Here is a 22,405-nt window from a genome sequence, read left to right as displayed (position 1 = left end):
GATTTTAATTATACAAATTATTTTTATAGGCGAATGATGCGTGAACGTTGTCAAGGAGGGAGATGTGAAAGTGTGTGTTTGTGTTGAGTGAGTAGTAGTGAAATGTGTGTGTTTGTGTTGAGTGAGTAGTAGTGAAATGTGTGTGTTTGTGTTGAGTGAGTAGTAGTGAAATGTGTGTGTTTGTGTTGAGTGAGTAGTAGTGAAATGTGTGTGTTTGTGTTGAGTGAGTAGTAGTGAAATGTGTGTGTTTGTGTTGAGTGACTGGTAGTGAAATGGGTGTGACAGTGTATAAACAAACGAAGTGAACTTTATTGTTAGCACTTTGTTGAGCGAACAGCTAATAAATAAAGTGTGTCAAGTGGACACTGTAGAAAGGGTTCAGTTAACAGCAGAGTGCTGAAAGAGACAGCCTGTTTGAAATGGAATGTTAAGTCAATAAAGTTAATTGTTAATAACTAATTTGTTTTGTGTTATTCAATACTTATATTCCATATGTTTGATGTTTGCTTTTTTTACTTGAGTTGAAAATCTTTGCCAATTATTTTGACTAGTGCCAGTGTTTAGAAACTTTTCATAAGTTAACAAATTCATCTACGTTACTTGTTGTGTAGTTTTACCTGTCTGGAAAATATGGTAGCTTTTCCCTAAATATTTTAGAAGAGTGTCCGAAATTTGTTTGGCCTGGCCTTCTTCTGTATCAGCCTCAGGGTCAAAAGATGTAACCTTGTCATAATATGTCAGAAGGTTGATGATATATCCAGTCAAGCTATCAATCAATCTAAAGCTTTTGGGTAAAAGGCTATGTCAATTTTTTCTAACACTTTGTTGATAAAAGGTTCAACTTTAATTTTACCTTCTGCATTGGCTTCACCTTAGTGTAGCATAGTAGAAAACGAAATGAGAAACAATTCACCAAAGAATGGTGTATAAAACAAATCAATGATAGAAAACAACATTTAGTGCAGGTTTTTTGCTGATACTCATTGCAAATATAACAGTAAAAAATGTATATATATCTTACTTAGAAACTGGATGCCAGCACTCATGGGAGTATTTTGCATCATTTTCTTTTCTGCATAACTGTTGATGCATTCCATCAGAATTTTTATAACTTCATCATCAAATAATAGTGAAAAAAAGTAAAAAAAAAACAAAAACAAACTGAAGATGATTAATTGATTAGGCTACTACTTATACCTGGCTCTTTAGTAGGCGAATAGGAAAAATCATTGCTTGTAGATTCTCCCGTATCAGCTTGTACCCATTCATCATCAGTAACGCTAGTAACCGCAGATCTAGATTTATATCTCTCACTATTTTCAGTCAAAATAGTATCTCCATTGAAATCAATAGGATGAACAAATCTTTTATTTTTTACTTAGGTTTAGACCTACCACCAGTGCAAGACTGCACAGGGGATAAACGCTTAGATCTGACCATAGGACTTTCATTACAACTAGAAGTACTATAATCACTATTTTACTTATTATTTGTACTCTTATTGTAATCAGATTCATCCGATAATTGATCTCCATTATCACTACTTTCCATAATTGACAAATTATAGAACATTTGTAAAGCCTGTTCAGCGCCAAACATTGGAGGTTGTTTACGAGTGCACAGTGGCTCGGGAATTGGCTCGCAGAGGCATTAGCTCTCCATCTCGAATTGAAGTTGTAGAACCTTTTCCTTTACTAACATGTTGGTTTTGTTTTATTTGTATAAACTGCATTCAAAATTCGATCACGACAACATTTACACACATACCCCACTCTCCCTCCCCCGTCCTTTTCCTAACTTGTCAAGTCAAGGGATAGGATCTCAGCGAGAAAGCTAAAAACATAAAATCGCACTAAACAAAAACAATATTGGTGAAAATATAATTGCACACATTTATAATTAGTAGTCAAGACCTAGTACACATATAATTACAATTGCATTGAATATAAGGTTTGTTATTGATTTTTAAGTGGTTTTTATTTTCCTTTTTATTTTTAATACCGTAAGTACAAAAAAAATAAGCGAAATAGAATTTATCAGAAATTTAATTTATGTGATTTTAATTATCTGGACTTCAATGTACTTGAAAAACTAGTATATCTTTTGATTCCCCAATTTCAACCTTTTTTATGAATGGACACAGTGTTAGTAATTCATGAACCAAAATAATAACCCATGCTTTTCTTTTTTGTTCCAGCCGGTTCCACAAATCATGCAACATGGTCCCGGGTTTTACTATGTTTTACAAATTCTACCTGTTGGGGCGCAGGCAGAAACGCAGATAGAGAGTAGGCCTATTGATGACTGGAGAACTAGTCATTATGAAATGAATGCTGCAATGATTTATGAACCCTATATGATTTCAATTAAAGCCATCAACAGTGTGGGAGAAGCTTCTGCAGATCCACCAATAATAATTGGTTATTCATATGAAGCCCGTAAGTGATTCATTTATTTACAAAGCTTATATGCACTGTCTGTTGTAAAATGTTTTACATGTTTCGGATGTTCCTTCCGAGTTGAAAATAATTTACTTCCTAGTCCGAACCTCCCGCAAGACGACGGGGGGTTGGAGCGGACAGTATTTGAATCCTGACCATCGAGAACACCGAACGACAGTCCAGCGCGCAAACCACCTAACAGCCATCCTGTCTGTGTGGTACACATTTTGTACAGCTTATTTCCCCCTCTTCCCATTCTAGGATGGAAATGAAACTTCTTACAATTATTCATTGCCTCTTACAAAACATGAATCAATAAAAAAAATTACCTATTAATTATTAATTAGTGGTAATAAATTTTGTTTGATGTAGAAAAAAGTAAATTAATTCTATATGTAGTTCTATGCCTTAGACAATCTTTCTTAAAATGTTTCCTGTTTTCATTTGTTGAATGCAGTGTTTCCCAAACTTTTCCTTTAACGGAACACTTAGAACATTGTGAGTATTTTAACGGAACACTTTGCTTATTATTTTAGAGAGATGAATTCACGTGCTGGCCTACTAGCTAATTATTCCAGTTGTGCGTGGTATCTCGAACAAAGGAAAGAAACTGTAATTAACTGAGCTGACTGTATAAGCTGAATGATTCCCGATCGTCTGAGTCTTAGTGAACACCAACCTGAATAATAGGACGAGACTATAGAAACAATAGATTTCTATACAATCTTCTATGTTTATAAGCTCTCCACTAGCAGAGTGGTTACCGTGTTCGCATGAGAAGTGTAAGAGGGCTAGATGCATGAGTTCGAATTCAGGTCTCTTCCCACCCCTTTATTTATAAATGTTTTAATATTGTTAGTCTAGATTTATTACAAAGTAAATTATATGACTGTACGAAACTAATTGATAAAAATAAGTTTAATGTAAGCTTTGTTTTTGAAAAATTATTTAAATATATTTCCTTCTCCTTAGAACCCACTGTAACCCCAACAAATTTCTTGGTAGAAGAAGAAGGAGATACGTACGCCATTTTCAGTTGGGAGTTTGACAAATCTGAAGCCAATAAAACTCAGTCAAGAATAAGAGGAGAATTCAGAGGATTTCAGGTAATTTTTTTTTGTACTAGAAAAACATTTTCCATAAAACAATTAAGTTGATAAATTGTTTTAATAGTCATTAGTTTTTTTTTCTTCTAGAGAATGTTTAACATGAAAGACAATTACTTGTTAGCTACTGTATGGATTTGATGAGCTTTGATTTCCAAGTTGGGCATGCTCACATTAGGGCACTTCTGAAGCAATACACGTTGTGTCATTAACATTGTCTTATTAACATTGTGTCAATAACATTGTCTTATTAACATTGTGTCAGTAATATTGTCTTATTAACATTGTGTCAGTAATATTGTGTCATTAACATTGTGTCATTTGCATTGTTTATTCCTCCAGTGGGGGGGGGGGGAGTGCGGTAGCATATAGCTTGAAATGAAAGGATTTTTTTTCACTGAAAGGTTTTTCTTATCCCTTGAGGCTTTCAATAAGAGATCTACCCTTTACAAACAAATTAGATCAATTAGAAAATCATTATATGACATCAGTTAGGCCAGGTTCACATCTAATTTCATTTTTCTTTTCATCTATCCCTTGGTCTGCTGGATCGTTGGGGCACCACACAGGATCTTTCAACGTTCTTTCTCCATTCTTCTCTGACATCGCCTTTTGATAGAATTTCATTCTATTCTTTCTGAAAATATAGAATCCTGCCTTTTTACCTGCTGGGTAGACTGCATCGAGGTCCGCTTTTGAGTTTGTGTTTCCAAACAAACTGTCATTCTTTGTTTTGTTATTTGTTTTTGTTATTGATCAATTATTGCTAACGTCTTGTTATGTCTTTTTTTTTAACTTTTTCAAAACTATAGCATTACTAATGTTTGTTTCTTAGCTGTAAAAAAGGCAATTTTGTTCAACAACATATTCCTTTTATTATCACTATTATTATTATTAGTATTAATATTTTATTATTATTATTTCGAAAATAAAATAAAGATTCAGACCTAAAATATAAAAACGAATTTTTAACATCTGGAGTCTTCGATATATTTGACATATTTCAATATATTTTACTCCTAAATATTTCTAGGAAAGAAAACAAGCTTTATCCTTATTTATACAAACCTTGAGAGGGCCTGCTCGTTAAAAAAATCTTCGTATTTCCCACATGCAGACAACATTAACAGTTTTTCTACTGACATTTTTAACACATAAAATAGCTTTAGAAGAAGCAAATAACTTTACTATTATGTATCAGCCTTTTTTCTTTATTTTGCCCAGATCATATTTTGGGAGCAGACTCAGAAAGCACTTACAGTCAGAGAGCAAGACATTGGTCCAGATGTAGTGAAGAATGCAACAGGGAATACATTCACTGCTAGAGTAGAGAACATGGTACCCAATACTAAGATGGAGGCCCAGATAGCTGTCTTGAACAACTACTTTATAGGTGTACCTACAGAGACCGTAAGGTTCACTACTCAACCCGGATGTGAGTATCAGTGAACTTTAATAAAAAACATCATAATTAATTATTACCGATTTCTCCATAGAATGTTAACAAACTGGTGGAAATCAGTTATCGGTTAAAAGTAAAAGGTTAAATGTCCTATCAATCTTTACATTGGTAAACTGAATTTCACCGGTTGATTTTAAACATCACATTTTGTTAGTCTATAATATATGGTATGTAACATAAAGTGTAATGCACAACTTATGATTCTAATAGTATTACCAATCGGCTAAAGCGTTGATTTGTATATAGTCGCTCCGGCTCCAGCCGAATATTCAGCTATTTATTTTCACTCTTCTGCCAATATATATATACAATGTAACAAAACAAATATATATACAAACAATTTCATCAATTAGATAATAATTATATGACATCAGTCAGGCAATTGCATAATTTTGCCTGTCAGTATCGTTTTTCTACAATTCTTCGGCTTTTCAGTTCAATTTCGAAATTTCTGATATGTTCTATTTTGTTTCAATTTGGCGAGAATAGGCTTTATGTTGTATCTTTTAGGTTGGAATAGGCTTTATGTTGTATCTTTTAGGTTGGAATAGGCTCTATCTTGTTTGCTTATTTTGTTGGGGGGTTGTTTTTTTTTGGGGGGAAGGGCCTGAAATAGGCTCTATGTTGTTTGCTTATTTTGTTGTTTTTTTTTTGGGGGGGGGGGGGGGGGAAGGGGCTGAAATAGGCTCTATGTTGTTTCCTCTTGTTTTTTCTCGGATTGGGTGGGAGGAGCGGGGTAATTAATTTTATTTTTTTGTAAATGCATTCATTAATTTTTTAAAGAAAATTAAGACCTATTGGAAAAAAAAAACTTTTTTTAAGTTGTATTTTCTATTTTGCTAAAGATGAAAATTGTTTTGATTGTTTATAACAAGACTTTCCTTACTTATTAATAAAAACAAAAAGAAATTATGATTTTTTTACATGAAGGCTCCTAGATCTTACAACTAACAAACTGAATATAAAACTGTGCATATCTAGGCCTCTTATTTGAATTGTATGTCTTCAGTTCCAGGATCGGTGGACTATCTACGCATTACCAGGATAGGAGCAACGAATGTTGACCTGAAGTGGGAGAAACCATTTGAAAACAGAGGAAACATTGAAGGCTATGATATTAGTTATCGTAAAGGTTTGTTGAGCTTTTTTTTAAAATCTATGTCATGCATTAAAAATGTTATCTACATAATTGCTTACTTCTTCTTCTTCATCGTTCTCATTGTTATGTTGGAGTGTTCATATGACTAGACCAATACATGAGATGAACTGCGCAGTGGTTTCCAAATCAGGGAGCTCTCCATATAGTTTTCTTTCTATTGGGGTGATTTGGGGCCAATGTCTTATACGGGCTTCTTGGTAGAGAGAGCAGTTTTGGAGGACGTGGTCGGCATTTTCTGGTGATACTCCACATGGGCAGATTTCACTGGTTCCAATTTTGAGCTTTCGGAACATGTGTTGTCGCATTCTGTTGTGTCCGGTCCTGAGTCGAAAGATTAGACGTTGGTCTTGTCGGGATAGCTTATAGTAAGCGTCATCTTTCTTGTGATTTGGATGGGAGCTCTTCCATTTCTCATTTATTTTATCTACAATTAATCTCTTCAATTCTTCTGGATAGAGTGCAGAGTTTACTTGTGAGTTTGTTCTCCCACTCTTGGCGAGTGTGTCAGCCTTCTCATTTCCTGCTAGTTGTATGTGAGCTGGTATCCGCTACAATTCTGTCTTTGGGACTTTGGGTTCACTAGTTCTTCCATCTAGTCCACGATTCGGCATCCCCGCCGATACAGCGCCGAAACGCTTGGATTTCGATACGGGATCTCGGGTTCGAATCATGGTGAAGACTGGGATTTTTTAATTTCGGGATCTTTGGGCGCCACTGAGTCCACCCAGATCTAATGGGCACCTGACATTAGTTGGGGAAAAGTAAAGGCAGTTGGTCGTTGTGCTGGCCCGTGAGCCACAGAAACAGATGACCCTTACATCATCTACCCTATAGATTCTTTGTAAACATTATTGCCAGTGGCGTAGCTAGGGTGGGGGAGGAGGAGGGAGAATTTGAAAATTCCCTCGGGCCCCCCCCCCCAAATGAGTTTTTTTTTTACATTAAAAATTAATAATTACGCAAAAATCAGAAGCCCCCAAAGAGGTCAAGCCCCGGGCCCCCAAACCATGGAAAATTCCTAGCTACGCCCCTGATTATTGCCTGCAATCACGTTCAATGGACGCTTGTGACTTACTTTAGTCAAATCATTTCATTTCTATAAAACAAATAAATTATTCCTAATCGTTCAAAACGACAATTTCAATGGAATAAAAAAGGATGTAAAACAAACGTGGATATGATAAAAATATTTCCTTTGAATGTGAGCTTTGTCTCAGAGGAAGTTAGAGATTAGATCTTCCTGTCACGTTGACCGTGTCTTATTCTTGACACTTATGATGAGGCGATTAAATTAATAATTAAAAGGCTTGCCTTTGAGTCCGAAGATTAATGAGAAATGCGGTATTTTTTGTGGCTACGCAGGAGGGAGAGTTTGAAAATCCCCTCGGGCCCCCACTTGAGGGGGGCCCCCAAAAGAGTGTTTTTTACATTAAAATTTAATAATTACGCAAAAATCAGAAGCCCCCAAAGAGGTCAAGCCCCGGGCCCCCAAACCATGGAAAACTCCTAGCTACGCCCCTGATTATCGTTCAATGGACGCTTGTGACTTGCTACATATTTTGCCACTCCTAGCTCAGCCATAATCATTGTCCGCCGGTGGTCGATTTAGATTTTCTTTACGCCGTCTGCGTCTGTCCTCGGGACAAAATTATTGTTTGAAATAAAAGTTGTTTTTTTCCAAAATATTTTTTGTCAGTAAACTGAATTGCGAAGCACTCACAAGACGAAAAACTGTTCCGTATAAGCAACATTATTATGACGTTTGGCCATTGACTTTTAGTATCAATCAAAATGTTCAGTGTTTCAATATCTCCAAGAGCTCGGTAGAAATGTCTTCGTTTTTTACATCAAATTCCCATGTTACACTGCATAGAGTACCCGAGAGTTTGAACACAATACAATACACAAATGACGATGTTTAATGAGTTTCTGTATATGTGAATATTTCTTAGTTTAATTCTGTATCTGATTCTCTTTAGTCAAAGACTTATCTCTTGGTGTGATCTTGGACAAGGATCCTCAAATCGATGACCCGAACGTAACACAATCCTATCTGGATGGTTTATTACCAAACACAAAGTACAGAGTCTATGTCTATGCCAGGACAGCAAAGGGGAGAGGAGAGGAGTACTTTATAGAGTTTGTTACAGCGGCGTATCCTTGTAAGTACATTCTAATCAAAATTACGTTTTCCCTCATTTTGTGTTTTACAATAGCCCCACATTTAAAAACACTTTTGTTTACAAACATCATCTACTAATGTAGATATGAACTCATTATAATCTAAATCAACAATGACAAGAGAATTTGTTTTTTCTATCGTGACATTTAATTATAGTGATTATCTACTCTGGAAAACTAAAATGTTTCTGAACCAAAATTTCGATACAAATTTACTACAAAAATTATTTTTACATAAATATCAAACAGCAACGATGGTATGCGGGTTTTAAAAAGTAACTGCTTAGCAAACTTTGTAATGGTATATTTCAGTGGTTTGGTCAGTTGCTACACGCAAGCTAGCAGTGGAGCGTGACAGTGACACATGAAAACAATAGATAAAGTTAGGTTGGTTAGCGTGCATCACCGTAGAGCATATAAAATGTACTGTTGGCGAGTGGTCAAATGTGTTCGCCTGATTTACATTCCTTGACATCTGTGTTATGTTTTAACACCACGTATAATTAATTTAACTTTGCTTTATTAAGATATCAACACCACATTTGTTTTGACTTAGAGATTAGTCTCATTACGGACTAAGAGGAATGAAATGAAACTGTGTAATTTAATGATTACCTTTATTTATTGTTCATTACCATCAATTTTTAGTCCGACCTGACCCACCACGTAACATTTCGTGGACTTCCTGTGACCAAAACGCTACAGTTTCATGGACGCCCGGAAGTGAGAACAACTCCACAATGCAGTATTTCATAATACAATACCAAACGTCATTGAATGCTTCTGATGACTGGACTTTTGGGGTTAAGGTAGGAACAAATCATTCTATAGTTTGAATTATGTATCTTTAATTATAATAGTCTATAGCCTTGTCTGAAAATGTGCCTTCTCTTAAGCATAAACTGTAGATATAAATAACGGGTCTTTGACGGGCATCTCGTCAGGTTCACTAGAGGATCCAGAACTTTGGAGTGGGGGGGGGCGATTTTTTTCCAAACCCTAACCCTAACGCCCAGTAACCCTAACCCTAAGCATTAACGCGCTTACAGTATATATGCATATTAGAATGTTTAAAAAGCAGTGTTTCTCAACCTTCGGCGAAAAAAGCAGACAAAAAAGTTATGTTGAGGCCTTTCTCTTGACAACTAGGGGGTCTGGGGGAGCGCAGTAAGCTCCCCCAGTGGGGATCCGGGCGAAGCCCCGTCGCCAAAATCGCTTTTTTGCTTTCTTCACTGCAGAACCGCATTCTCTTGACACCCGAAGCTCATTATTTATCCTATTTAAAAAATCATCTTTTGAATAATGTTTTACTTGAAAATATTCTAATATGAATTTGTAGGCCCTTACTACATTGCTAATACAACCGATTAGTTCCTTGAAACAAAAAGATACCTCACATATTATTTCAATGAAGGCTTTAAGGATCGAAGTTGAAAAAAAAATATTTGAAAAAAAAAACAGCCACGTTGAGGCCTTTCCCTAGATAGCTAGGGGGTCTGGGGGAGTGCTGTAAGCTCCCCCAGTGGGGATCGGGGCGAAGCCCCGACGCCAAAATCGTTTTCTTGCATTCTTCCCTGCAGAAACCCATTTTCCTGACATCTACAGCTTATTATTCATCCTATTAAGATAGGACCTTTTGAATAATGTTTTACTTGAAAAATATTCTGATATGATTTTACAAGCTCTTACTACATCGCAAATACAACCGATTTGTTCTTGAAAAGATAAGTCACAGATTTAGATTAAGACTTTGAGGAACGCCGCCGAAAAAACATCTATTCGAAAAATAATATTTTTTTTAAAAAAAGCTCATTTGTAAGTGATACATTTTGTTCAATAGGCATGTTTGTAATTTGGTTTGTTACAGAACTATAATTCAAAGCTCTAAACAAAAAAAAATGTGGAAGTGTGAGGAGAAATTAAGTGGACCAATTAGATTTTACTCTATTTTTTTTTGCATTTTTAGTATTCAAGCATAAATTGTGAGTTATTGTCTCAAATGTTTTTTTTTACAACAGAAAAATATCAGTTTGAGTAAAGGTTTGAAAAGATGACTAGGAAAATAATATTTGGGTTCAGAACTCATCTCAATTGTTACTCTTATAATGAGAAATTTCGTATGAATTCTAAATTTTCCAAAGCAAAGTCTTTCTTAAAATAACTGAGATAAATTCATATGCAATGACATAAACTCTGTCGCCACATTTGACTTTTCTGTTTTAAAACGTCATCTTTTCATCTGGAATGGGGAGAGGGCGGTAGAGTGAAAACATTAACCCTCACTCCTTTTTATAATTTCTGCTAATGATTGCGACTTGATAAAAGAATTCAATTTATAGCATATATAAATTATTTATAGCATATATAAATTATATTAGTGACACTTTTTTCTTTTTTGTAATTTCTTAACTAAAATACAAAAAGAAAAAATTATTGGTTTGTTCGATGGGCGGAAGGCGATCGCATGTATCGCCCCTCCCACCTGGAACAACCCTTTTTCATTTTATATTTACTTATGATAAAATTTGAGATCAGATCGTATGTCCGACATTATATACAAATGAATTAAAACATCAATATATAGCTTATATTATATAGATTTTCAACTAATTTTGTTCAAAAACTATGTATTCTCCATACAAATAGGACCGCCCCATCCCATTCAGAGGGCTAGAGTGGGTAGGGCAGCAGAAGCAATCGCCCCCCCCCACCACCACCTCACCGAATTGAATAATAATAAATTCGTATACAAATTGTGTGATTTCTTTACTAAAAGTCGTCCATCCCCCACCCCCGAAGGGGGGAGGGTCGGCCGAGTGGGGGGGATGCGATCGTCCCTACCCCCCCCCCCTCATGGATCCGCCAGTGGTCAGGTTATTAATATACAAAAGTCTTACATTGGTTGATATGTAGTTCTCTTACACTGGTAGAAATACATTTCTCATACACAGGAAGAAACATACTACTAGTACACCGGTAGATATGAGGTAGATATGCATTTTACTCAACCTACTTACAGAGAGGAAAAAGTCATAAAGGTTATCCAGGCAGCTCTTGTCAAAATCTTACAATCAGGATAGTCCATATAAAAAGATTATCATCTAGTGTAACGCCTTAGAAGTACATGGAAGGTAAACTCAAGGAGTAAAATACCTCATGATCTGCTCTGGAGTCTGAAATGTACATCTCAGGAGAGGATTTATTTTTGTTTACTAGTAGTGTTGTACTAAAGTTTTACGAATATACCTAGATACGTAACACAATAATGACGATTTTGTTTTAGATTATTCATATTTATATTAAGAAAATGTTGACTTTTAAATATTTCTAAATCATTGAATCACTTAAAAAGCGTTGAATTGATAGTTAATGAAATCTATATGTGAATGAACATATACAAAACTATTAGCCGTGGCCGGTCGCTTCATTGCTTTTATTACACATAGATGTATGTAAATAGAAATATTTGTAACATATTCTATACTGCTGGAAAAAAATCTAAATTAGATTTGAAATATCAGCGTTAGATAATTAACTTTAACATGAAGCTGCTAATAACATTCTTCTACATGTTTATGCGTAGAGGCAAAGGCGGAAATAGAAATATTATTGGTGTATCTTTATCTTATCTATCTTATATGATACAGACTTTATTTCAAAAAAGAAGATGGTTACGTCCTGCACGTCATGCATTCAGTCATGCATATTAAACAATGACCTAAATTCTGTCAAGTCACTGGTTTTCCTGGCTAGCTCAGGCAACCCATTCCATGCTCTAATAGCACTAGGGAAGAATAAGTATTTGTACAAATTTGTCCTAGCATATCTGACGAGAAATGTGCCTTTATCTTTGTGTCTTTCTGAGTATTTTATTAATTTTCTTTTTGTATTCGAAGATTTTGGTTCAGTGTTTTATGTATAATTGCTACTTTACTTTTGCGTCTTCTATCTATCTATCTTCTTTCTAAATTTAGTGATTTTACTAAAGGTGTTACTTTAGTCAAATGAATATTTGTTTGTTGTGAATCTCACTGCCCTATTTTGTGTCTGTTCCAATTTCATAATGTTTTCTTGAGTTAAGGAGTCCCAAACAGAGGATGCATATTCTATTATTAGTTAGGGTTAGGATATTGTGTTCCCTGCTCACACTGTAGAATCAGACTTCTCAGCTTCTGTGTTTGTCTTTATTGCTGAAGGAACGTCAAGGGGATCTTACAAAACAAACTAAGAGCAGAGAACTGTGATTCATTTTTAAAGAGGGAAAGTCTTTAATTTCAGTTGTCAAAACATCTAATACCCTTTTAAAGTTCAAAAGATGTTCTCTCTCTCTCTCTCTCTCTCTCACACACACACACAAACACACGCACTCTTGCATGCGCACACACAGTTATGCATGTGATGTTCTGTTTTCAAATTACTGTAGAAAATTAAACATACCAATTAATGAACAGAGACTTCGTGTTGATATAAGTAGACATAGAAGACTATCAGTTTAGTACGTCACATCCTGTTAAGTACTCTCTCACAAAAACATCCACAATAAACAATGACGCAATATAAGCCTATTAACAGATGTGATTTGGTAGCATGTACTCTCTTGTGTTTCAGGTAAACGGTTCCTTTCAACAAGCCAATATGACCTTATTTCCTAATATGAATTACACATTAAGAGTCGTTGCTTACAACGCCTTAGGTGCCAGTGATCCCAGCTCCCCTTCTTCAGAAGCGTGCTCCACAAAAGAAGACAGGCCTGTCTCACACCCTAAAGACTTAAAGACACTTGGAAACGAATTTGGAAGCTTGTACATTGAATGGACGGTAACTAACAAACTAAAAGTTTTATTTTCAATATCATTAAGTGGGGAAATGCTGGACAACTTCTTTTGAACGTGTTTTAACTCTTTCTCTCCGTAATTATTTGTCTCGTTCCGATAGTATTATTCGTTTTGCTAATTTGTTTTACACTATCCTGTAATGATTAAACTTCAATAACTTTTTCTGTAATGATTAAACTTCAATAACTTTTTCTGTAATGATTAAACTTCAATAACTTTTTCTGTAATGATTAAACTTCAATAACTTTTTCTGTAATGATTAAACTTCAATAACTTTTTGGTTTATCAGAAAATGTTATAGTTGGTATTGAAGTATAGGAGAATACATGCTCTTTTTACACAACACAGAATAAACGTTTATAAATCCAAAAACCAACTTAGTTTAATGGAAGTCAAATCAACGTTGGCTTCGTCAATCAGGAGAGAAAGAGTTAACACATACACATGATGCGAGGTGATATGTTTTGTTAAAATTAAGAGCAGAAATAACTTTTAAAATTCTACCTGGGGTTATGTCTAAACAGTTTTGACATTACACATGATAATAAAGTACATGCATATTTTGTGAGGTGTGGTGGCCGATGGATAAAGCGCTTGGCTTCCGAACCTAGATGTCTCGGGCTTGAATCTCGGTGCCGACATGCATTTTGAATTTAGGGATTTCAATCTAGCCCACTCTAATGGTTACCTTACATAAGTTTGAAAAAAGCTAAGGCGGTTTATCGTTGTGCTGGTGACATGACAACTGTCAGTTAACCGTCGGACACAAATACACATGACCTTTACATCATCTGCCCTAAAGGTCGTAAGGTCTGAAAAAGGGTGCTTTGCTTTCTTTTTTGCAATACTATTTTTAGGCCTATGTCTTGGTAAAATATTATCAACATATGACAACCATTTTAACAAAATGAAGCAAGGGTCTCACTACGCGTTGCTGTATATATCTTTAAACCATATTAAGGACAGTTGGACATATTGTTCTATGAAAACCAATCCATAAATCTCAATACTAATTTTACGGTATTTGGATTGGCCGAAGTTTTTAGGTAATGCAAATGTGGCCAGCGCAACGACCAAGCGCCTTCACTTCTCCAAAACAGTTAGATGAATTTAGGGGTATCTTAAAATTCCAAAATTAAAATTCATTCTTCACTGGAATATGAATGCGACACCCTCCGGTTTGGAGGGGAAACAATGTTCCGCTCGGACACTACGCTCAACATTTAACTACTATTTAAAAAAAGTAGTTTTCACATTCTTATGAGTAACCAACTTTTAGATAAATACATATCCATGAAACAATCGTCTTTTCTATTTCCTGTTCACAGCCCGTTCCAGTCATTATGCACGGTGGTCGTGGGTTCTATTACAAACTGGAAATAACTCCATTGAACCAGTCAGAAAGTGTGAACGAAACAGTCATTGTAACTGACTGGACTACGCACTTCTATTCTTTAAAAGTTCAAAATGTATATGCACCTTACAGGATCACGATCCAATCATTCAATAGTCACGGAGAGTGCACGTCACCACCACCAACCATCATTGGCTATTCCTTTGAAGCAAGTAAGAATGATTTATTTGTTTTCATTCTTTTCATTTTGTGACTTTTGTTCGTTTCCAATTAGTTCATGGGGGAATGAAATCTGTTCAATGTACTTTCATGTTCTCTTTGTTTCTAGAACCTGTTATAACTCCAACGAGTGTTGTTGTTGAAAATGTTGGTAAAACATTCGTGATATTAAGCTGGAGTTTCGATATTCATGAAATTCTAAACAATAGTTCAAAACTCAGAGGAGAATTTAAGGGATTTAAGGTAAGCGCTGGTATTGAGTGTGTGTTTGTATTGACAGAAGTAAGTGTAAAGTATCTTGCTATTGTGTTAGTTGATTTATTACTTGACCCATGAACTATCAGAAGATGTAAATATTCGGGCGTATTTTGGTTCAAGACATTGAGTTTGATAGTAACTCGACAGCAAAGAAAGCACTTACACAATATGAAAGTAAGTCCACTACAGAAGAGTCAGAAACCCCATTAGAAACAAACCATGCTGAGAATTACTCCCATGGAGCAAGAAAGTGGGCATTGCGTTTCAAGGTCGTCTTACCCAAGTACAAGGACAGCCCTAATGCGCACACGAACCAGTTCTCTCTCTATCAGATCTTTGTCCCAATCGTCCTTCATGCAGAACGCGACATTCCTAAAGAAGGTGATCTACTGTTTCTTCGTCCTCGACGGAGTGACCATACCGTGTGTCTAATTTTCCCTGAAGTGTCCGAAGTAGAGGCACCTGTTTGGATAATGTCCAACTCTGAACTGGGCTAGGACGGCCTGTTCCACACGATTTAGCTGCCTCCACGCGTCCTTTTGGTCTGGTCTATTCGACTGCCACTATACAATAAGAATTTCATACACATTGAAATAACGAACCGACACAGTGTAGTCTCTGTCTCTACTATGGTGTTAGTTACGTCTGTCAATGCCCCACGCTGTTTACTGAACTAAGCCAGTCTCCATTTTAAGTGACGGCAAAATTAGCGTCGCATATAAAGTTCGTCTCCTGAGGGGTGTCGCTATGTCTAGCATAATACATGGCAGAGTGTTACGATGGATGACACGCAAGACATTGTGGAGGCTGATAAGCCAGATATTGTAGATTTAAGTGAGTCGATAGATATGTTCAAATTACTTTTAAACGTATTGTGATTAAGTTTTTTATGTTATGTTACTTAACTGATCTCGACGGCCTGAAGATATTTGTTAATCAAAATTGAGCTTATTTTGGTTTAAAAAAGAGTATTTCTAGCTTTGATTCAAAAATATGTTTGAGTTCATATATAAGCCTACAAGGAAGGTTAGATCAGCTGTCTGGAAAAAACATCGGAACACCCAAGCTCACTCCAATTTTTTTAAACTGCGAACTAATTTATTAGATTTACTAAACTGTTACTACTCTTATTCTATGTACTAATGTTGTTGTTTTTTTATACTTGTAGATAATTGTCCGGAGTCACGATAAGGAAGATGTGCTACTTGAGCACCTGACCGGTCCAGACATTGTGTCCAAAGTTTCAGGCAATACATTTACAGCTCTGGTGGAAGGTTTACCAGGATACACTTTGCTGACAGCTGGTGTTGCAGTTTTGAACACTTACTATCAGAGTGACTCATCAAGTTCTGTTAACTTCACAACTGGATGTAAGATATGTGTGTGTGTGTGTTTGTTTACTTGTTGTGAATAGATACGAATCCAAATTCTATCAATTTGATTGTCTCTTGAACATTGAATTGAGCCCAATCTAATTGTTAACTACGCTTTGCGCCAAACAATAAATAAAATTGGTAAAAAAATATCTCTAATCGCACAGAATTTTATTGTTTGTCTAGATCTGTAACAAATTTAATTACATGACTAATCCAAACTAATTAATATAATCTTTGTTTGTTTGTTTTTTTTTATGTATTTTTTTAAATGTTTTTCTGGTGTTTTTTTTTTTGTTATTGTTTTTTTTTTAATCTGTCTCTATTATAATTGTGTTCTTAATGATTCCTTCAGATGAAGCTTTACAAATACTAACATCTCCAGCACGTCATATGAATGCAACAAGTGGAAAACAAGTTTCAATGATGTGCAAGACATCTGGTAAACCCAAAGCCCAGATCACATGGTACAAAGACTATGTGCATATAACAGGAGGTCAATACAGTGTACTATCTGACGGTTCATTAGTTATTCAGGTTTGTAGAACAGTAGATTATAATCAAGCTCAAATGTAGTAGATTATAATCAAGCTCTAATGTAGAAGATTGTACAAGAGGCGGCTTTAAGTGGCGGCGAATAGAATCGTTTGTCTTCGTCAACCCATCTCACAAATATTCACAAATACTTGTACCCATTTTGTAATGGTCGTTCGTTGTATTTTAGTTCCATACACTAGTACAACTAAAGCAATACAGGCGCGCTATATTTTTGTGAAATAAACTTTAAATAACTTGAAAAAAGAAAATCTCTTACCTATCTACTTATTCTTACTTTTATTACAGCATACACAAAACAACTTATTCAGAGACATATTGATTTAATAGGTACAAATAAAAAAATGTTTCAACACAATCTAACTCACTACTAAAACACTTCACTCATTCATGTCTCTGGGTCATCTCTTTATTCTTATTTAGATTACGTAAGGTCTTATCGTGGTGTCATCATTCTGCACTCTATTAGTCCAGGCGTTACCTAGAGACACAACACACAAACACATTCCATAACAGCCTAATTGACACCCACCCAGTGTCCCTGATTATATGAAAATATAACAAGATACACCGGCTTACTTAAGGCCTTTCTATAGGGAACAGTATGTGTGTAAGGAACGTTTGTTGATATTTAAATTAAAAAAAAATCCGTTTACCCAATAGTTCCATTACGTCCATTATTTAATCTTTTTTTTAAATTGCTCCCACAATTTTTTATCTATATTAAAGAAAAACAATCTGTTTATACAATCAATTTTTCTTTCCAGTCTGCTGTGTTGACAGACTCTGGGCATTACATTTGCCGGGCTAACACAACGTACGAGGTGAAATTGGCGGGAACTCATCTTCTCGTTCTCAACTAAACAAGCACGACACCACTTTATTTATCTTGCTTTTTGTGATCACATGGAGCCTAATAGGCCTACGTATCACTTTCAAAGACACTTTGTGATCACATTGAGCCTAGTAGGCCTACGTATCACTTTCAAAGACACTTTGTGATGTGAGTCTTGAGTTTGGACAATATCTTCCCTTGCTAAATCACGTCAAGGAAGCGACATTGAAATTTAGTCTTGACAAAGAATTGAGCTATATTTTTAACATAACCACCATGCGTAAAAGTCTCTATACCTAACAATTCCTTCATGTCCGGGCAGTACAGAAGAAAGGCGATCGCTCACGTGTGGGCAGTCCTACACAGGCAAATGTAGCAAATGTACCGTCCAGGTTTTCCCCCAGCAATGGAATGGTCACTCTGACCGCTAGCTAATTGCCCATTTGTTTTGAAGTAAGTTATAAGTCAAAGAATGAAATTATAATGCTTTCTCCATTTTGAAATATATTGTGCTACTAAATTTGATTCAGCAGTGCTACAAAGTCATAAAAAATTCTCCTATACCTTTTACAAAACGTATCGTATCAACGATTCCTTTCTTTGTAAACAGAAAATACCAACAAAAATAATTTATAGTTTTGCACCTGTATGAAAATCTATAAGGAGCTGATGCTACAATATGGTGAAAATGTAAAACCTTTGTCCAGTATCTCATGTAGCAAGTAACTCCTGAACTGAACTTATTTATAGACAGGACATACCTAGAATGTTAATTGAACTACTTCTGTGTGGTCAATGTTATACTTCAGACAAAATATTTGATTTAGACCCATTAATTATATGGTCACAGTTTGTTCTCTCCCTATCAGAAAATCTTGAATTCATTGATGTATTGAACCAGTAGTGCCAAATTATTTACATTTTGGATGAAGCTCTGGTGGTGGACTTTGTCAAATGCCTTAGAAAAATCTTATTAAATAGCAACTATATGTTCGATATTATCTAAGACTTAAAAAAAAATCATCATTTTGTTCTATTACTTGAGTTTCGCATGGTGTATATTTCCTAAAGCCATGTTGGTGTGAAGCATAAGGATAGAAATGTATATCATGCGTTCTAAAATTTTACATATTATGTTGGTCAGAGATACTGGTCGGTAGTTTCCTTGGTCAGATTTTCTTTTTCTTTTTTTTAAATAGGGGAGTGAAGTTAGTTTCTTTCCAGCTCTGATTAAGAGATGCCTGATAAATTTATTTTGAAAATGATGCTAGCTCAACACTTAGTTCATTGAGTAATCTAGCTGGATCACTATCAGGTCCAGACAAATGATAGAATCAGAGCGTATTGAGAATGCTAAAAGCATGAACGATTGGTAAAAAAAATATTTCTAATCCCACAGATATATTTGTGTTACTATAGATATATTACAAATTTATTACATGACATCCATACCAATACCAACGCATTAATAGCAAAAGCAAAAGTTGTTAAATAAAGTGCTTATATTTCGATATTTCTTGTTTCTCTATATAAAAATGTGACTCAAGTTATTCTGAAAGACCTAACATTGATCAATTACTAGCCACAAAGTTGTGCCTCTTGAAATGGTATACTTGGACGTCTGCAAGACTAGACGTGGTGTGAATGTGTTGTTGTCTAATAAAATTACTTTTGACTGAACAAGTACCTTTTTATATACATTCTGTTTAAATTTCATATAACAACTATAATATTGATAAAATTTGATTCTCTGAAGTTCGATTTTTTTATTTTGTATAAACTGTTTCGATTATATACTTATATATATATATATATATACTATATCTAGACTGGACACGGACATTTTTTAAACACTACAAAAAAAAGTTAAAAATGTTTTTTAAAGTTGAAACAAGGCTGTTTTGTAAAGTAGTTATAAGAAATAAAGCTGTTGTTTTTTTTCCAACCCTAACCTATGTAACATATAATTTAATTTTTAGATCTAGATCTTGTAATTTGACATAAAAAATAAGAGTACTCTTGTCTCATTATTATTATTTTGAAATTTATTGAAATCTAGAAAGATCTAGGTAATCAATATATTTAAATGTACATAAGATGATTAAAATCAACAGACATTAATTATTTCGATCTAGGATTTTTTATACATCTACTCAATGGAAACTAACAGGAAAAGGCTTTATTTCATATATTAGCGTGAATATATAGTTATATATCATCTTATATAATACAGACTTTACTTCAAAAAAGAATATGATTACGTCCTACGCGTGATGCATTTAGTCATGCATATTAACCAATGACTTAAATTTTGCCAAGTCACTGGTTTTCCTGGCTAGCTCAGGCAACCCATTCCATGCTCTAATAGCACTGGGGAAGAAGGAGTATTTGTACAAATTTGTCCTAGCATATGGGACGAGGAATGTGCCTTTATCTTTGTGTCTTTCTGAGTATTTTATTTTAAATTTTGTTTTTGTATTTGAAGATTATGGTTCAGTGTTTTATGTATAATTGCTACTTTACTTTTAAGTCTTCTATCCTGAAGGCTTTCTAAATTTTGTGATTTTACTAAATGTGTTACTCAAGTCAAATGTGAATATTCGTTTGTTATGAATCTCACTGCTCTATTTTGTGTCTGTTCCAGTTTCTTAATGTTTTCTTGAGTTGAGGGGTCCCAAACGGAGGATGCATATTCTATTATTAGCCTAACCAAGGTTAAATAACATTTTAGTTTTATGTTCTTATTTGATTTATAGATATTTCTTTTAATAAACTCTAATGCTTTGTTTGATTTTTTTTAAAGTTTCATCAATATGAGGATTCCATGACAGTTTTTCATTTATTATAACACCTAGGTATTTTGCCTTTTTAGTCTAAGTTACTGGTTTACCATAAATAAGATAAGTGGAATTAATTTGTTTTAGTTTTTTTGTTTCTCTTACATTTTTCTGGGTGGAAAGACATGCTCCAATTTGATTCCCATTTCTGTAATTCATCTAATTCTCTTTGTAAAATATCTGTGTCTTGTGTTGTTTTTATTGTTCTATATATTATGCAATCGTCTGCGAATAATCTGACTTTTGTTCCTGAAGTAATGCAATTTAGTAAATCGATTATGTAAATTAAAAATAGTAGTGGACCTTAGATTGTTCCTTGAGGTACGCCCGAGTTTACTGTACTGATGATCATTATTTTTACAGTTAGTTCTCTCCCTATCAGAAAATCTTTAATCCACTGATGCAATGGACCATCAATGCCAAAATATTTTAATTTTTTATGCAAACTATTGGGGGTGAATTTTGTCAAAAGCTTTGGAAAAATCTAGTAAAATACCATCTATTTGCTAACTGTTATCTAAACCTTTTGAAAATTCATCAATTAGTCCTATTAGTTGTGTTTCACATGATCTTTATTTCCTAAAGCCATGTTGGTATGGAGTAAGGACATTATGTTTGTCTAAGTGGTTCATGATGTTCCTACATATTATGTGTTCTAGGATTTTACATGTGATGCTGGTAAATGATACTGGTCTGTAGTTTCCTAGGTCAGTTTTTTCTCCTTTTTAAACAGAGGGGTGACATTAGCTTCTTTAAGTCCCTTGGTACTTTTGCCCTGGTTAAGAGATGCCTGAAAAAGTATTTTGAATACTGGTGCTTGCTCATTGTTTAGTTCTTTGAGTAATCTAGCTGGAACACCATTAGGTCCATATGGTTTATTTGGTTTGATGTTGGCTAATAGTTTTTGAATTCCATTTTCTTGTACTTCTATATTTCCTATGTTGTCTACTTGGTTCAAATTAGGTAATATGTCTTTGTCTCCTGGGGCTGAGCATGCTGTGTTACGTTATGTGATTAATAGCCCATTCTAAAGAAAATCCGAGAAATGATTTTGATTTTGCATTATTTCTAAACTTCTCTTATATTTTGAAAATTAAAGATCATTACTTTTCTAAGACAGAAAAGATTGATTGGGGCGACTTCCATTAGAGCTTGAAAAAGAGTTACGTACATAAATATATATATATAGGTCTGTGAATCGATCAAACACGGATAAGAATTACTTTCCGGTTTCCAGTCTAGATATAATATATAAGTCTATGGTTTAGATATTGTAATTAAATAATATCGTACATCAATAGAATGTTTGTGTCCCTAAACTGATGTTTATGTGTTTTTTTATAACTCTTGGACATTTTTACTTATACATTGATGTGCCAAAGTATTTTGTTTTACATTTTCCATAATTAAACACTGTCATTGATTGGTTTATATTTCTTTGTAATAGTTAGCTCATATATTCTCTTTGCATTGATTACATTTTGTCTTTAACCGGGAAAGGGTAATATCTGGCTGAGAGGCCGAATCCGCTTGGTTACGGCTTGGTCATCTAACTTTGGGGCTGGAACTTGAATCCCGGACTCAAGCAGAGTTGTGTTTGCTGAACTGCCTCAATGTAACTTAATAGATTGGACTATAGCGCACAGAGCATTCTATACGCCTAAGGGATGGACTAAAAAGCAATGAAAAAAAAAGCGAAAATCCCATTCCCTTTGAATTGTTGACATGACATTTGATTCTTTGCAATGTTTGGAACGTATATTCTCTTGGCATCGCATTCATTAGTGGTT

The 22,405-nt window shown here is 34.7% G+C and overlaps 1 protein-coding gene across 2 annotated transcripts in view; it reads left to right on the top strand.

Moving 5' to 3' along the window:
* Positions 1-22,048, top strand: part of LOC106054099 (neuroglian-like) — a 61,852-nt gene extending 39,804 nt beyond the window's left edge. For both annotated transcript variants that reach the window (XM_056026066.1, XM_056026067.1), the window contains 12 exons: positions 2,198-2,438; positions 3,414-3,547; positions 4,772-4,982; positions 6,019-6,141; positions 8,148-8,330; positions 8,998-9,158; positions 12,958-13,167; positions 14,513-14,750; positions 14,867-15,000; positions 16,184-16,385; positions 16,744-16,925; positions 17,711-22,048. In XM_056026066.1, coding sequence (XP_055882041.1) covers positions 2,198-2,438; positions 3,414-3,547; positions 4,772-4,982; positions 6,019-6,141; positions 8,148-8,330; positions 8,998-9,158; positions 12,958-13,167; positions 14,513-14,750; positions 14,867-15,000; positions 16,184-16,385; positions 16,744-16,925; positions 17,711-17,806 — 2,115 coding nt within the window. In that variant the 3' untranslated portion in view covers positions 17,807-22,048. The remainder of the gene's footprint in view (positions 1-2,197; positions 2,439-3,413; positions 3,548-4,771; positions 4,983-6,018; positions 6,142-8,147; positions 8,331-8,997; positions 9,159-12,957; positions 13,168-14,512; positions 14,751-14,866; positions 15,001-16,183; positions 16,386-16,743; positions 16,926-17,710) is intronic.
* Positions 22,049-22,405: the final 357 nt, after the last annotated feature.

This window comes from Biomphalaria glabrata, chromosome 4 (assembly GCF_947242115.1).
Source record: "Biomphalaria glabrata chromosome 4, xgBioGlab47.1, whole genome shotgun sequence".
Taxonomy (NCBI): Eukaryota; Metazoa; Mollusca; class Gastropoda; family Planorbidae; genus Biomphalaria; species Biomphalaria glabrata.
This window is presented reverse-complemented; position numbering and strand designations above follow the sequence as displayed.